Source organism: Drosophila hydei, unplaced genomic scaffold (assembly GCF_003285905.1).
Source record: "Drosophila hydei strain 15085-1641.00,03,60 unplaced genomic scaffold, DhydRS2 tig00000001-arrow-pilon, whole genome shotgun sequence".
Lineage (NCBI taxonomy): Eukaryota > Metazoa > Arthropoda > Insecta > Diptera > Drosophilidae > Drosophila > Drosophila hydei.
In genome coordinates this window covers 6,986,740-7,003,229 of record NW_022045643.1, presented here as the reverse complement: position 1 = coordinate 7,003,229, position 16,490 = coordinate 6,986,740, and the positions used below count along the sequence as shown (strand labels likewise).

General features: G+C 38.3%; 1 protein-coding gene across 1 annotated transcript; it reads right to left on the bottom strand.

Annotated features, from left to right (window-relative positions):
* Positions 1-1,365: 1,365 nt before the first annotated feature.
* Positions 1,366-15,827, bottom strand: LOC111596873 (protein Teyrha-meyrha). The gene is made up of 9 exons (XM_023311319.2): positions 15,559-15,827; positions 8,013-8,282; positions 7,765-7,918; positions 3,369-3,973; positions 3,153-3,311; positions 2,770-3,091; positions 2,443-2,707; positions 2,158-2,368; positions 1,366-1,768 (listed from the first exon to the last, which is right to left on the bottom strand). Exons 1-9 carry the CDS (start codon positions 15,763-15,765, stop codon positions 1,538-1,540), a joined length of 2,424 nt encoding a protein of 807 aa, XP_023167087.2. The 5' UTR covers positions 15,766-15,827; the 3' UTR covers positions 1,366-1,537.
* Positions 15,828-16,490: the final 663 nt, after the last annotated feature.

The following is a 16,490-nucleotide window of genomic DNA, read 5'->3' as shown; positions in this document are numbered from 1 at the left end:
GGGAGAGAGGGAAAGACAGAGAGAGAGAGAGAGAGCAGCTACTATGCACCCTGAGCTTGTCTTGGCTTTGGTAGCTTAGCCCAATGACAAAGTCTTATCTGCTTAAGTTTTGGTGTTTTGTTCTACAACAATCAGCAGAAATTTTCCATTACTCAATTAAGCTGGCTGGCTGCTTGTGCCGAAAGCTTCTTGTCTGTGTGCTGTAAACACCCTGTACGCACCAAGCTGAGCTAAAAGGGTGTGATGTTGTAGAGGTAATTAAAATTATTTTTATTATTATTAAATTTTCTTTCACATTATATTTATTGTCTATAAATTCTTGAACTAGTTTGCATTGCATTCAATCAATATTCATTGATTATTTAAACTAAAAGAGCCTGATTTACTTATAAATATTATATTAATAAAACTAAACCAGATTTAGACATAAGTTTTCTTTAGCTAAAAGCTGGGTCAAGCAGAGGCAGTTCATAACTAGCTTATGTGTATTTACAGGGCATCTGCGTCTCGGTCATCCTGTGTGGCTGTTTGACATCTACACACATGTGGGTGTTGCTGTAGCCATGGAAATTGTTAGAGCTTTAAAACGCAAACGCAACGAGGCTCTGCTCCAAAGTTCAGCGGCGTCTTGATGCTTGCAGATATTTTAGTGCCTACAAAGCTTTTGTCACCAACAGCTGTTAGCAGAACACAGTGAATACTATTTACCTTAGCACGTGCTGAGCTCATAATATATTTATGCGAATGGGCGAATGAGTAATTAATTCTAAGTAAACAAAAATATTGTTCTAGCGGACAAATTATTGTGCTCGAAAGGTAATGAGCTGTAGAACAATTTTTTATCAATTGTGTCAGTTCAATGGCGCCGTAAAATAAATTATAAATAAAACATGTTGATAATTAGGGCATATTATTGATAACGTTAATCGGCTGGAAGGTTCCTAAGTATATAAGGATATATAAGCAGTATATAATGTCTTTCAAAATATTGAATAAAACGCATTTACTTTGTTAGTATTTTATATATTTATTTGATTTTTCATAAATATTTTACGCTTAAAATGTACAACTAATTGGCTTAGTTATGATAACTAATTTCATTTGTATTTAACAATTATAGCACATTCAAGAATTTTGAGTACTAAAAAACAAAGAAAATTATATTTATGTAGAGCTGTTCGGAAAACAGCCAAAAGGCAACGCAAAAATTGCACTAAACATCGATAGTTGGAAATTAATTTTGTTAATTTCGATAATTGCAAAAAAAAAAATAAATAAAAACTAATTTAAACTCGCAAATTTACACAGCGAAATATAAAATAAACAAAATAAATAAATATTGTTAGAAATAAAATGTTGCTCGCTTTTGGGCAGCACCGCAGAAAGGAATTGAGACAAAAACTGTTGCCCGCTTTGGGGCGAGCGTTGAAACATGCCCAATTAAACATGATTTTCGCTTAACTTGTTTCATTAGCTACCACAATATTTGAATTAATTAACTGTAATAAATTCACGCTTTGATTGCTCAATTCGCCGTCTACTCCATGGCCGGGGTGGCAGCGCTCTGCTGCGGCGACTGTGCGGGCGATGGCGACAAACTACGTGGCGTATTCGCCGCATTCGCCGCATTGGCCTCCCTCTGTGCCTGCGCCTGACTGAGCAGCTCCTTGTTGAGCCTATAGCTGCTCATCACATTGGCGCAGCTCTGATGGAAATAGAAATTGCGTCCGCGTAGAAACGCATCTGTGTTGAGATCCTTTATGCCTGTCTTGAGAGAGAAGATACACAAAGCAGAGCATAGCTTAGAGTGGTAATCAACTGAGAGAGAGAGGGAGTTAGAGAGTGTAGTGAATGAGTGTGTACGCGTGTGAGTGTGTGGGTAAGGCATGCAAAAATAGTGCAAAGAAGTTGTAGGTAGTGGAAGCGAGACAGCGCGAAGACCAACTGAAAAATGAAACATTTCTTTACATCGTGTCAGCGAGAAAGAGTGAGCGAGAGAGTGTGTGTATAAAGCATTCAAAACTAGTGCACAGAAGAGACAAGTGGTGGAAGCGAGAGGGCGCATACACAAAAATGAACTGAAGCAAACTGAGAAATTACCTTACAAATGAAACATTTGTTTTCATCGTCCGGTTTTAAATCCGAACTAATTCCCACCTTTGTGTCCAATTGCGTTAATCCCGGCACGCCCATTGACGATAGCTGCGACAGGCTGTTCTCCATGGGCTCCGCATATTTGGTTGCTGTTGTCGTATTGTTGTTGTTGTTGTTGTTGCTGTGCGAGATATCCATTGGCCCTGGCTCGGTGCTGCTAACCTGTGGCTCCGATCGCGGACGCTCCTCATTGGGCGAAATGTTCTCCAAGCTGCTGCAAGAGTGAGACGACAATTGTATTGAGTTAATTGTATTGGCTGCGCAGCTAATTAGCTTAGATTTGCCTACCGGCTGCTGGCCACGTTCTCCTCCAGCCGTCGCTTGAAGCTGTGCGACTTGGTCGTCAATTTCACAGTTTCATCGTCATCCACAATGACGTCTTCATCGCTATCGTTCTGGCACATGGCCGTATCCATCATTAGCTCCTTGTTGCTGCTGCTGTTGTTGTTGCTGCTGCTGTTGGCGCTGCTGCTATGCTCAGCCACGCTCACGCCGCAGGAATCCGCATTGTAATAATGATGTGTGGTAGATGACAGCTCGCTGACATTTTTCACTGTACGACCACGTATACAAGGACCAATTAGCCGCCTTCTGGGCAAATGACTTTCGACTTACCGCTGATATGCGCCTGTGTGCTGGGCGTTGTCTCGCCCGACCAGCTGACACTGCTGCTGCTGGCTGCTGTCACATTGGTGCTCACATCCTGCTCATCTGCATGCGCATCCTTCTGATTAATAACGCATGCCGTGCGATAAAGTATGCCATCCAATTTGCCCGGCTGGGCATTCGTGTTGTGCATGCTGGAGGGCGGCATACTGGGTGTCAATGCAACAGCTCCGCCTGCTGCCGTTGGCAGCTCTGAGCCTGAGTCCGGCACATCATCGTTGCAGCTCTCCACATCCACCGTTTCGATTTCATCCTGCATCTTGGGGTCCTCCTGCAACGAAATTTATACCCCATATAGAGAGAGTAGCGAGATTTCGCACTGATTGACCCACCTCTGGAGGCAGCTTCCCAGTTTCCAGCGCATATTTACGCTTGCATATGGGACAACTGCTACAGTAGAGACTCTCCATCATGTACATTTCGCCATATTTACGCTTGCGCACCTTCAGCCGCAGTCGGTTCTGGCGATTGTTGCGAATGCGCTGAAAGGTCTGAAAGCGAATAAGCTGAGTTCCCATTCCATACAGAGCTATCCACAGCCTACTCACCTCCCAACGATTGTGGCTGGTGCGTATGGCATTCTCCTGGGCTGGGCAGGGCGGAGCAAACATGTATGTGGCCTGCAGATTGGCGCGCTCAAAGCCAGCGCTCAGCTTGTACAGGCGATCCAGCTCGGTGAGGAAGTGCGTATGCCATTCCTCGGGGCTCAGCTTCAGTCCACAGACGGGACAGAGATCGGGTATGGCGCCACCAGCAGCTGCCGCCTGCAGGCCGCTGACCAGGCTCATGCCGCCCGGCATCGCACGCAATCCAGCCAGACTGGCCAGCGCTGCATGATGATGGGTCAGCGGATGTGGGTGTGCATGCACCATATGGTGGTGCGTGGGCGGTGGCAATTGCCCACCGCCAGCGCCCACATGATGCCCGTGATGCGGATGCGGATGATGGTGTCCCGGCGACGACTGATGCGCAGCCAAATGCGTGGCCATGGAGACGACTGCGCTGCTGGTGGCCGCAGCTACGGCCGCCGAGCTAATGGCCGCTGCCGCCGCCGCTGCCGCTGCCGCCGAGCTGGTCGAGCAGGAGGACGAGGAGCTGCTGGATGCTGTCGAGGAGGAGGCAATCGTATGCGCTTTGCTCACATTGTGCAGATCTGAAATTAGGCATGCCGCATTCATCAATCAAAGCCGCCGCAACGCCAAATGGCAATAAAAATTGAAATTCCACCAGCCACGCGCATTGATTTCAATACTGGAATTCCGAAGCCCAGGACCGTGACACCCGCCCTCGTCTTTGGGGCTGCCCCATAAATTTTCTGGCCAATTTCTAATTGCATGCTACACATTTTTAACACGTACTTAGCCCAAATTAATTGGCGCTCGTTATTTTGTTTGAAGGGGCCATGCGGCTTGGGTCATATCCTTCGTGGCGGCTGCTGAGCTGTTGTCCTGCTGAACTCTGCTCAGCTCAGCGCAGCTCCACTCAGCTCAGCTGTCAACCACACGTACACGGCAAAAAAAAAAGTGTGGAGAACAAACCACAATAAATACAAACTGTTTGCACATCCAGTCGAAACTTCTGCACGTGACTGTGGCAGCAATTAAAATATTATTACAATAAAATTTAATATGCTTGCTGTTGTTGTTGCTGCTGCTAGGGCATGGCAAATGTTTTGGTCTAAAAATACTGGCAACATAATATGCTGAATGCGTTCGGTTAACCGCGGATAACAGTAACAGAAACAGTCAACAGACAGGCCAACAACATTGCGCCCCAAAGGATGAGCGCAAACATTTGAAGTTCTCGCTGCGAGCTTAGCATAAATTAAAATATTATTTAAATAACTGACTATTATAATGAAATGTGCATCGGATATGGAAAAATCAATAAAATTTGTTTACCATTTGGGCTTGGGTGGACAGTGGCGTAAGCAAGAGTTCAGCCAATCTTAAGCTGAGCTTGGGCGAGATTTTAGAGAATTTATAGAAATATTTAGAGAACTACGAAGAGTTAAATGTTTGCTTAGTAAGGGAAAAGAAGAAGAAGGCTCAAATACATTTTATTTAACTTATTTTCATTCAATATTTAAGGCTTTGTAATTTCTTTAAAGACATTTATAGTCAACTTTAGCTCTATATGGAAATTTATATAGTATAAGAATCTATTTTTCATTGAATATATTTTCACTGTTATTAAAAAATATTCAGTAAATTATAGATTTAAATATACTAAGCTTAACACAAACATCAATATAATTATAGCCCTTCTCTACGATTTTCAGCAAGCTAATTAAGATTATTTAATTTTTTATATTTTTTTTGCATTTTAGCCTTTTTATAGCAAAAACAAAAATATTTAAAAAATTTATTTGAAACCCTTTCAACCAATTTACAATGAATATAATCACTTGATATCCTTGTCTAAAATTCAAAAATAAATAACCAGAAATTCCTAACAGTCACGTGCCAAATGCCCGCGTCCTGCCAAAGGGAGGTATTTCATAAATAGCATGAAATATGACTTTCATAGCTTGCGTGTGTGTGTGTGTGTGTGTGCCATTAATATTACAGAAATTAATATGAAAATTCCAAGTGTGCATTGGCTATAATACATCATCTGAGCAACAATAATAATAATAATAATAACAACAAGTAATGCTCACAATAACAAAGCCAAACAATGCAATCAAAGCGATTTGCAACACTTGCGCATCCTTTGAAGGATGCGAATGGACAAAAAATTGGAAAGAAACCGAGCTGAGATGTTGATGTTATGAGTTTCTGTCCTGGCACAAGGGTAGTTAGGGGTAGCTTTAGCTGCCTCATAATTGGCTCAAGTGCCAACGGCAGGCAAAAGAGTTGCAACAAAGTTGCAAAGGCTGAGTAATTAGCTGGCTCGTGCCGCCTGCTGCTGGCTGCCTGCTGCCTGCTGCCTGCGGTTTGACTTTGTAGTGAAGTGGCAGCAGGCACACAAAAAAGCTTGACTCCTGCCTGTAAGCCTTTGCGACATTTAAAACACTTAAGAAACGCCCTTAGTGTAAGCACGTTAAATGCGAAAAGCCTAAAGCAGTTTAGGCCATGGGCTCATTGATGCTGCAACTGCAGCTAATTAAAAGTGTATTATTTATTTAAATTAATTTATGACCTTAGTTTAGTCTGCAACTCGCATAAGCCAAAAGTTAAACACACAAGTTGACATTGAGCTAAGGGTAAGAGAGGGGTTCGTTCGGTTGTGTGTGTGCGTAGAACTGGTTTTACAGCTTAAGTCCATATGTAAATAGGAAAGTCAAACAAAAAAGTTGTCATTAGAGCGCTGTCAGTGCTGCACTTGACAGGGGATATGAATTGTTTAATATATTTAGAGTACTAAATATTATTTTTTTATTTTAATTTCTAGATACAGCAGCAGCTGCATTACTTATTTGAATATGCTATTATTTAATGTGTTATAATCTAGGGCAGCAATTTTTAAAACTTCTATATTCCTTCAACTAGATACCCACACAATTTTGCCTAGATATAAATATATAAACTTTTAATCAAATTATGCTTCTTTTAACTATCTAACTAATTTTTTTTTCTCTTTTGTTATTAATTGATATGACTTAGAAAGGAATTTTCTATGAATCGAAATGAGTTATAAAACAAAGTCTTGCTAGCATAAGTAATTAAATTTGGAGTATAGCTATTTATTTTCATATTTATCTTTGTAGTTTTTACGCAATTTAGAGAGTTAAGTACAGGAAAAATAAATATAAAAATTTTATATTAAATTTTGAATAAAGTTTTTACATATATAAAAACTTTAATTTGTAGAAGTTGTGTTAGTCGTTCATAATATTCTAAAAACTTGTCTTCAAATTGTAAGCAAAGTGCAAAATATATAAAAAATACTTTAATATTTTTTAATTTATCCTTAATAATTTTCATAACTTTCTCTCAAGTGAATCTACATGGCAGTGAAAATTCTAAATTGTATTTATATATTTCAGGAGTATTTCCTTTGAGCTCAAATAAGGTTTTAAATTTGTGGCATCAAAACACTTTGTGCTTCAATAAATAAGCTCAAATTTAATTTCTGCTAATTTAATAAAAGTTTAGATATATGAAAAATATTTAATGACAAATTTAAAATTTTTATAAAAAGGTAATATTAATATAATATATAATATATAATATATAATATATAATATATTATATAATATAATATATAATATATAATATATAATATATAATATAAAATATATAATATATAATACATAATAAATATTAAATAATAGCATAATATATATAATAATATATATTAAAACTTTGACATTTCAATGCAATTGCTTATCAAAGTCTATCTTGAGCTTATCCTAGCTGCGCATCAACAAAATAATCTTTGCATATGGAAATATCTAATGAGCGCGACGCTGCGGCAGCTGTGCCACTGCCAAACTCGCCCCGGGGCGAGTTCTCTGCGCTTTGCACTCATATTTATCACGTTCATATGCTGCTGGAGTTGTGGGGGCATAAGGCGCTTAAGGCCGACACCAATTAGCAACGCATTTGTAGGCAATTTGTTTGGCCCAGTTTTGCAGCAGCTTTAAGGGGCGGCAACCCTCAGGTAAATTGATTTAAATGTCTGCTCGAGTAACAAGAGCAAAAAACTAATAAAATAAAAATGTGAAGTGCGGCCTGTCGCTTGTCTGTCCGACCGTCCGTTCGTCTGCCTGTCTCATCTGCGCCGCCAGTCAAAGTTAAACCAGTGAAGCGTTAAAATTGCACACAGACAAAAGTTAGATTGAAACAAATATGGCTAGATTTTGATCAAAAAAAGGCACAGCCCCGCCCACATTTGGTTTTTATCGGCAAATATTTTCGTAACATGCAAATTTGCGAAAATCGAGTGTAGCGAAGTAGGCAGAGCAGAGCAGAGCAGAGGAGTCTAAACCCAACTTACGTCTTAAATCCCTGGGATCCTGAGAGTTGTTGCTGCGCGGACTTTCACCCTTTTCAACGGCATCGTAATCCTGTGATCCCTCCATGGATTCGTGTGATGTGCACGTGGGGCTGGCCGAATCCGTGCGAAATGATTCGCTGCCATTGAAAAGATTCTGCAAGAAAAATAAAAACACAAAATTCAATTTCAGTTATGACAACTGCCAATCTAAGCACGATTAGCAATGCCACTTCGTCTCTCTCTCTCACCTGATCCAGGGATATGCCAATGTATTTGGGCGGCGAGAAGGCCGACGGCAGCGAGAAATTCGACAGCACCGACGGCTTTCCCAGCGGCGAGCGTTCGCTTGCGAAATAGCCGCCCGGAGCGCCGGCTGCGGCTGCGGCGGCAGCTGCTCCATTTGCCGCCAGCATTCCATGGTTGAGAGTCTGCAGCAGATGCGGATGGAAGTTGTGTAGGAATTGGGTGCTATAGTTGCCGACTAGTGACATGTTGTGTAGATCTTTGGCGTCAGGTAACTGCAAGAAGAAACAGCAGACGAAGTAATGATGAGTTGGCTATGCACAGAGTAAGACTTGGATGAGAGAAAGTTTTGAATGCTTAGAATGTAATAAGTATATAATAAGAAAAATATAAAGATATATCTGCTTTATTACAGATAATATATAATATGTTAAGAGTAACACTTTGGTGCTTGAGCAGAAATAAAAAGATATCCTTTCATATGCAAGCCCTTAACGTTCCACCTTCATCTTGATTATTTTCTAAGTCATTCAAGCTATAGTCCTTTAATTATTTTTCTATTAAACTATAAAGTGCTCTTCTTAAAATTAATCAAAAATAGGTGCTGCATCATTTCAGAAAATATTTTTTAAAAAATTTTGAAAAAAGTTACTAAAAATTTGTCATCAGGCAGAGCGTAATCAGCAATAGAATAGAAGCAGTAAAAGATAAACTACAAAGTTTAAATGAACAAATACTCAATATTACTAAAGTCTATGGATTTGTTTAAAATGGTTCTCAGTTTCAGAATTGTTTTTGAAATTTTGAAAATAATTTATTTTTTGAGAAGTGTAAATCAAAATTCTCACAAACAATTTGTAGTTACGGCTAGTTAAAAGAACTTAGGGTAGCTTTAATAATTTCGAGCTAATATTTAAGGTATTTTTAAGAAGTATTATTTACTTTTAAATAAGGTTATAAAATAAACTTTGACTTAAAATTAATTTGAAATATCTAACATATTTCGTTTAGCAACAAAAGGCAATGAATAAAGACTTAAAAGTTGGAAGTTTTCAAGTGTCGCGGAGTGTTAAGTCAAAAATTAATGTATTTATAATACTAAGTTTTCTTAACTCAAAATTCTGCAAATAAATTTAAATGCTCTTTACTGAAACTATAAAATTGTTAGAGCAGCCTCTGACTATCTTAACTATCTTGACTAGCTTATCACATACATGGTAAGATCTTGAAAGGCTCACAAGGTTTTAAAAAGAAATGACTAGACTTAAATCGAAATAGATATAGAAATAATCATGATCATGGACGTCAGCTAAGCTTATGATTAAGATGTATATATATCATATTATCATATTATTATATTATATCATATCTCAGATTTCTCAAGCATTTTTTTTAATATAAGTTGTGCTTATAATTGGTTATACATTCTTGAAGTTATATAAGATATCAACTACTAAATTGCTTATTTATTATACAACTCTAAACATGTATATATATATTTCATTTATTTATAGATACACACATCCCACAGCCTTTTGCCCTCTCAGTTTTTTCCACAACTTAACACTCATTTTCCCACACTTTTCCGTCTCACTTTCCAGCGCATTGCAGACGAAATTTGTATGTAAATTCACATTTTTTTTGGCAAACTTTGCTTGTGGGTGGCGATACTTGTCACACATGTGCCCGCTTATGTTGCTGTCTAGTGAGAGCGTGTGTGTGTCCCAGACGCTTAGCACTCATCAGGCTCAATTTGTTATAAACGTTTTCTCTGTTTATCCTTTGTCGTTTTTATCATCGGTGCCCAAACCCCTGAGCCCAACCCTCAAACTCCACAAATATCCCATATCAGTTGCAAAGTCTTTTGTGTGTTTGCTAAATTCTCGCTCGTTATTTTACACCCCATTGGTGGCAGCCACACACCCACACATACACCCCCTTCCACCGCCCACATGACACAGTTTATGTGCGACAATGTCGTAACTCGAAAATCTCTCAATTTTGCGCCGTTTAACATTTATTTGTCGTAAATTAAACATTTTTTTCTTTTTTTTGGCGCATATTTTAAGGCGGCTTGGTTACTGATGAGCTGTTGCCACATAGGACATACTAATACATTGCTTTTAACTGTAAATGACTTAAGATTTCTTAATAGCCAAATCTATATTTAGATTTATTTCTTGCATCTAGAGTCCTCCAGCTCGACCTGCTTTGCCATATGTTGCCTTTGGCTGCCACGTTTCACGTCCTCATTTCACTTCCACCTACGATAATTGGCCAATTTTTGTGCCTAGTCATGTAGCTGGCATCATTTTCAGCTACTCCCGCTTCTTAGCCAGCTTCGCATAATGCGCATATTTTACGCTCACTTAGCTTTTGAAAACTCACGCAAAGTTATTAACGAAAATGAGTTTCCACAGCAGAAAATTGATGTGCAAATTTGTGTAAGTGTGAAACGTGATGTAAACAAGCGAATTGCAAATATATATGTTTCAAATACTTCACATAAAATATATTAATTAAAAGAGGTATATGCTCTAATAGTATAATAATTAAATAGAAGCTACAGAAGGGCGTTTACACTATTCTCAAATCAATTGAAATTTAATAAAAATATTTAATAAAAGTATTAAATAGGAGGATTTAATAAAAATGTTTAGTACAAATATTAAATAAAAAAATATTTTATTATATTAATTATTGCTTATAAATATATAGAATAAAAATGTCTAATGAGAATATTAAATACCAATATCTAATAAACATTAAGAATATTTAATAAAAATATTTAATAAAAAATATTTTAAAAAATATTTATTAAGAATATTTAAAAAAATATTTATTAAGAATATTTAATAAAAATAGTAATAAAATATGTTAATAAATATATTATAAAAATATTTAATAAATATATAAAAAATATTATAATAATATTTAATAAAAGTATTATCAACTATTGTTATATACGATATATTTTAAATATATTTTGAGCTTCTGTTCTGAAACGTGTTTCTTATTATTATCTATCTTAAATATAAGGAACTTTTTAAAGAAAATTTTATAAATTTTACTTTCAGGTATATATTTTTCACTTTCATTACATCCTTACATATTACATCCTTATTTGAGATATTATATCCACACCCACTAATACCTCTCAAAATCCTTATAGCTAACTACTGATCACAAATCGGCAATAAATTAACGCTTATCGAAACATTGACGGAACAAAATTAGCAGCTCTAATTGCAAGTGTTAACATATCAGCTGCGCCAGTGGCATCATCAATCGGCCTCATTATCATCATCATCATCAGCTGCAACATGGCTAATGAGGCAAGATGGGGTGTGGCTTTAAAGCTGTTGCCAAAACACAACACAAACAAATGCAAGTCAGCCAACCCCGGCCAGAAAGTGACGCCAAATGAGTTAGGACCTCCATATGGATATGGAGCTGAGAGTTGGCAATGGGATTGAGGTGGTTTGGCAACCGCATGAGTTGCATTTCGGCTAAGTCAGTCGTAGGCAAAGCCCCCCAATGAGTGGCACTGATTAAATGCCACGTGCACAGATGCTGCATAGGGAATAGAGCAGCGGCGGGGCGGCGAGCTGCGAGTGAGTTCCGTCCAAGTGGTCAACCACTGTCGACGCACAACTTGGCTAATTTGTCAGAATTTTACGGTGCGAGCATTTAATGCAATATGTAAACTTTGCTCATAGAAAGTGGCTGCCATTGATTTATGTGCAGCAGGTGGCACTTGCCACCCCCTTGCGCACCCATCGGCCCAATGCACATTCACAATTCACAATTCAGATTCTTTGTTTGCATTTGCATTAGAGAACATTTGAAGCCCTGTGATTTGTTGCTCTTGTTTGGCTCCGAGGGTTGCGGATTTGCATAATGCGCTTGTTCTTCTTGTTTGTTCTTGTTTTAACACTTGAATTATTGGCATTTGACACTGAGGCGAAGATTGCTGTACAGCGACAGGCAGCTGTGACGACGACAACAACAACAACAATAGTAATAATAGCTTAATTACAACAACACGATAACGAGTGGCGAACAGCCAATTGTCCACACACAATTGCCAATTTCGCTTAACTTGGTCATAAAACACAGCACAGACAACAACAGCAACAAACATAGCTCAACACAACAAATAAATCTCAATTTGTGATCGGGCCACAAAACAAGAAAATGCCTCAAAATGAATCCAGAAAACGTTTAGCAATTGGCAATTTTCTCGAACTAACTGTTTATGGCTGCAACCTGCAGCATTTCGATTCTCCCAGCTCAACTCACTCGAGACTTTCAACTGCAAGGCAAGCCAAGGCCAGAGATGTCTCTAGTTATTAGAAACTAAATCTTCTTTAGAGTTCTCCTCGCTTGAAGCTGCCATAAATAAGATAAAGCTTTATTTGTTTTAGATGAATTCTCATTTCAAGCTAAGAGATTCTAGTCTAAAAGCTGTTTCTCACCTCATTTGAGCAGAGTAATGTCTGATTGAAAAGCGAATATGCTGGAAAATATTATTATAATAATATATTAGAAAATATATTATTATTTGATCATCTAATAAAAGTAAAATCTGATGAATTAAAATTAGTATACATTTTAAAATATTACGAAAAAGATTTTTAATATATTTTTTTTAAATTTTTAAAATTTTAATGATTATAGAAGTTTATCTGAAAAGTGTTCTCTCTGCAATAGATTTATATTATATTTATAAATTATTTTACACCTTTTTCTCTCATTTTCAAGTTCAGTAAGTTTTCAAACTATCCTCGTTTATTCATAATAAGTGCATCATAAGCTAAAAATCCTCCGACAAAAGCTAACTGATATGAATTTATTATTTTACGTTTGTATTCTTATTGGACAAGTGACATTAACTATGTTGTTTTCTTATAGGAACTGGTTTTTGTGTGCTTGTTGGTGTAATTCGAAGTTTAAGCTATTATTTTCTTATGACATTGAATATTAATGCAACATTTTAGCTTTTACTGTATTTATATTAATTAATAAAAAAAAAAAATAAAAAAATATTTATAATAATTAAATGAATTTGCAAACGATTTTATTTTATTTTTTTATTCAATATTTCATTTCATTTCATTTCCTTTATAAATATATAAATATTTATGTATAATTATAAAGAAATTTCAAGCACTCAATTGCGCTCAATTAACTCGTCAGTTTTATAGGTTTCAGGCAGGAGTAATCGCATAGCTTTACACACTAGTTAAAGTCTGCTCTAAATGCCCTATATTCCCTACTATACTGCAGCTATATATGCTAGGCCTTGCCTAACCAGTTATCCCTATATGATTACCGCTTGTTACATGCCTCGTTGGCTGTGCAATTGTCGAGCTGCGCCCTGATGAATTGCTATAAATGAAATTAAGCGCACTCACACACAGACACACACACGCACACCTACATATGAGTGTGTAATAAGTGCAAAAAGTAAAGTATTACATTTCATATGTTATAGCAGCTCTGGCACCCATAACTTTTCGTGCTCGCCCTCAGGTCGGGGTTGCTCTTGGTCTGGCTCTGGCTCTGGCCCAGGGTCTGGGTCTGGGTCTGCCATCTTTTTTGTGGGGTCAGTCTGTTTATCTTTGTTGTTGTGTGTTGTTGTGGTTACGCGAATTGTTATGGTGTGTTGTACGTTTTTTTTCCCAGTAATAATTTGTTGTTCCTTGTGCTCGGGTGGTGAAATTATGAGCGAGTAAAGTAAGGCCAGATCCACATTAAACCATTTGACATTGCATTTAATATGCTTGCTTGGTTTGTTTTTATTAATTTTTATTGTTCGGGTCATAAATAATAGACCATGGCTCAGAAATAGTAACTGATGTAGCTGCATATTAGATGTAGTGTATAGAGAAAAGGAAGGAATATGCAAGAATATAGCAAAGAGCTGGATTCTGATTGGATATTCCAACCAGATGCCAATTCGAATCATATGAAAGTGAGCTGAATGAGTTCAGCAAATGGACCTAATTTTAATATATTTATTAACTATAATATAGGTACGTACTAGATATAGTGTAGAGTGAGAAAGGATGATAATAAAGAAAAGAATATGCAAAAAATGCCAATGAAATGGATTCTAATTAGAATTTCTAAAATTATGCTAAAAGTGTGAGTTCAGCGACTAGGCTTAGTTTTTATATAACTTCAGTTTCTTAATGTGTGCCCTTGCCGCTCACTCTGTGCCACTGATTAACTTCGGGGGTCCTCCCATATTATCCAACTGCCATCTACAAGTTCAGGACATATTGTTGTCATGTTTAACATATCTTAACGCTACTCAATGCTATGCAGAGGTTCGACTCCAATGCCAAATGCTCGCCAACCAGTTAAGTTAGTTGGCTGGCAAGTTATTCGAAATTCGTGCAAGCCGACTGACGAGCGCTCATCTTCGATTTCGAGTTCTTCATCATTTGTAGCATCAGCGTCAAGATCATTGCTCATGTTTACAATGATGACAGACAGGCGGGGGCAATCGCAGACGGTGGATCGAGCGGCGAGTGGATCGAGGAGATCGAGCCGATCGCAGCTCTCAAAACAATAATCGCAGCATCCACTCCAAGTGGAAGCTGGGAGCTGTAGCTGCTAGCTGGTAGCTGTAGCTGGTAGCTATCATAAATCTGTTCATCGCAGAAATCTACACACAATGGGGCGTTTGCAAACGCATTCGTCGATCGAGGAATGCGACTCTGAAAACTGAAACTGAAACTGAATCTGAATCTCAAAACTGACTGACTGTCGACTTTCGATTGTCTTCAATAGCGACGCTCGCAGCGCTGTACACTGAGCAAAACCAGAGCAGCTAAGTATAGGTTTCATATATATAAGACATATATAAACATATAGGATAGATATATACTCATAAACAGTTTTCATAGTACATTTTTAAAGATTTGAAACTGAGCACAGAAGAAAGAAAGAAACTTGAATATTTTAATAATTTTAACAAATCCATAAACATTTTTTATATGTATTACAACAGTTAAGGCTAGGATACTGTAAAGTAAACCAACTTCCAGTAGGGAATATATAGATAAAAATGCTTTTTATATGAGACAGAGAACTGAAACTGAGCTGAACTAGTTTTGAGCTGATTTTGAGGCAGCATTAACTTAGGTATAACAGTTTTTTGTAAAGCTATATTTATATACTATAGCTCCCATATTTATATATATATCCTATATATACATCTTTATATATATTTCTCAGTGTATTGCTTAGTTGTGTTTGGTTTTTGGTTGTTTTATAATGCGCATTGTTCTGTGTGTAGTTGTGGCGGTGCCCGGTGTGCTGCTGATTTATAGCATTTGTGTGGATCGACCAGGTTTTTGGGGCTACTACTGCAGCACGGCAACTACCAAGGCATTGGCATCGCCGTTGAGTTTATGATTTGTCATAAATATGTCGCCGTGGCAGCGGCGGCGGCGACGGCGCACGTTGGAGCGAACGGCTTAGATCCGCAGCCGTTGGCTGATTGGGCATCGATGCGGCTGATTGGGAATGTTTACTTACTCTTGCTGGAAACGGACGTTGGCCACGCAGTGCCTCATGCAAACCGGAAGCGGCCTCCGATAGTACAACAAGCGCTTGTGATGGCAAATGGCTGCTAACAAATGCGTTGCTTTCCATCTGCAGCTTTTGGCTCACTATTCTTGTTGTGTTTGTTATGTTTGTTGTTGTCAATTTGCAACGAATTTGGCACGGGGCAGCATAACGCATTAACTTTCACCTCAAATTAACAATAGTAATCGTAATTGTAATTGTAATGCAATTATGCATTAATTGGCACTGAATGATGCAAAATGCAAGTTAATTAAATTACACATACATATATATATATATACACATGTGGCATGTGTGTGTATGAGCAAGTATTTATTTGTTTGATATATGTATTTGCTTGTAGCACACGCGCGCGACGGCACAAAACGTCACAGCTCAGCAGCACTCTGTTGGTGGCACCCGCACGTACGCGCTGTAGAAGTCCAACTGGACCAACTATTTCCACAGCCCGTTGAGCGCGGCGCTCAACTGTGTGCTGCTGCTGCTGCTGTCTCTGCTGCTGCGCAGTCGCTCGCTCAGTCAACGCCTCTGTGTTGCTGCACTCTGATTGGTCGGCTGCGTCCAACCGGTTTGACTCTGTGCGCTAGCTCGCTCTTTCACACAGCAGCGACGCCTGCTAAGGCTGACTGGTGCCTGGTGTCGATCTCCCCTCTCCCTTTGCTAGCATTTACATTATGTTAACCTCTTCAGTCAGTTTGTTTTTGTGCATTATTATTCCAAAATGGTTGCATAGCTGTTTGTTGTTGTTGTTGTTTTTGTTGCTGCCTGTTTGTCTGTTTATCTGCTGGTTATTGTACGCCTGTTTGTCTGCCAGCACCTGGGACTGGTCCCCGCACAGTTCCCTGTCTCGCTCGCCCCTTCCTCTGACGCTTTGTGTAAAT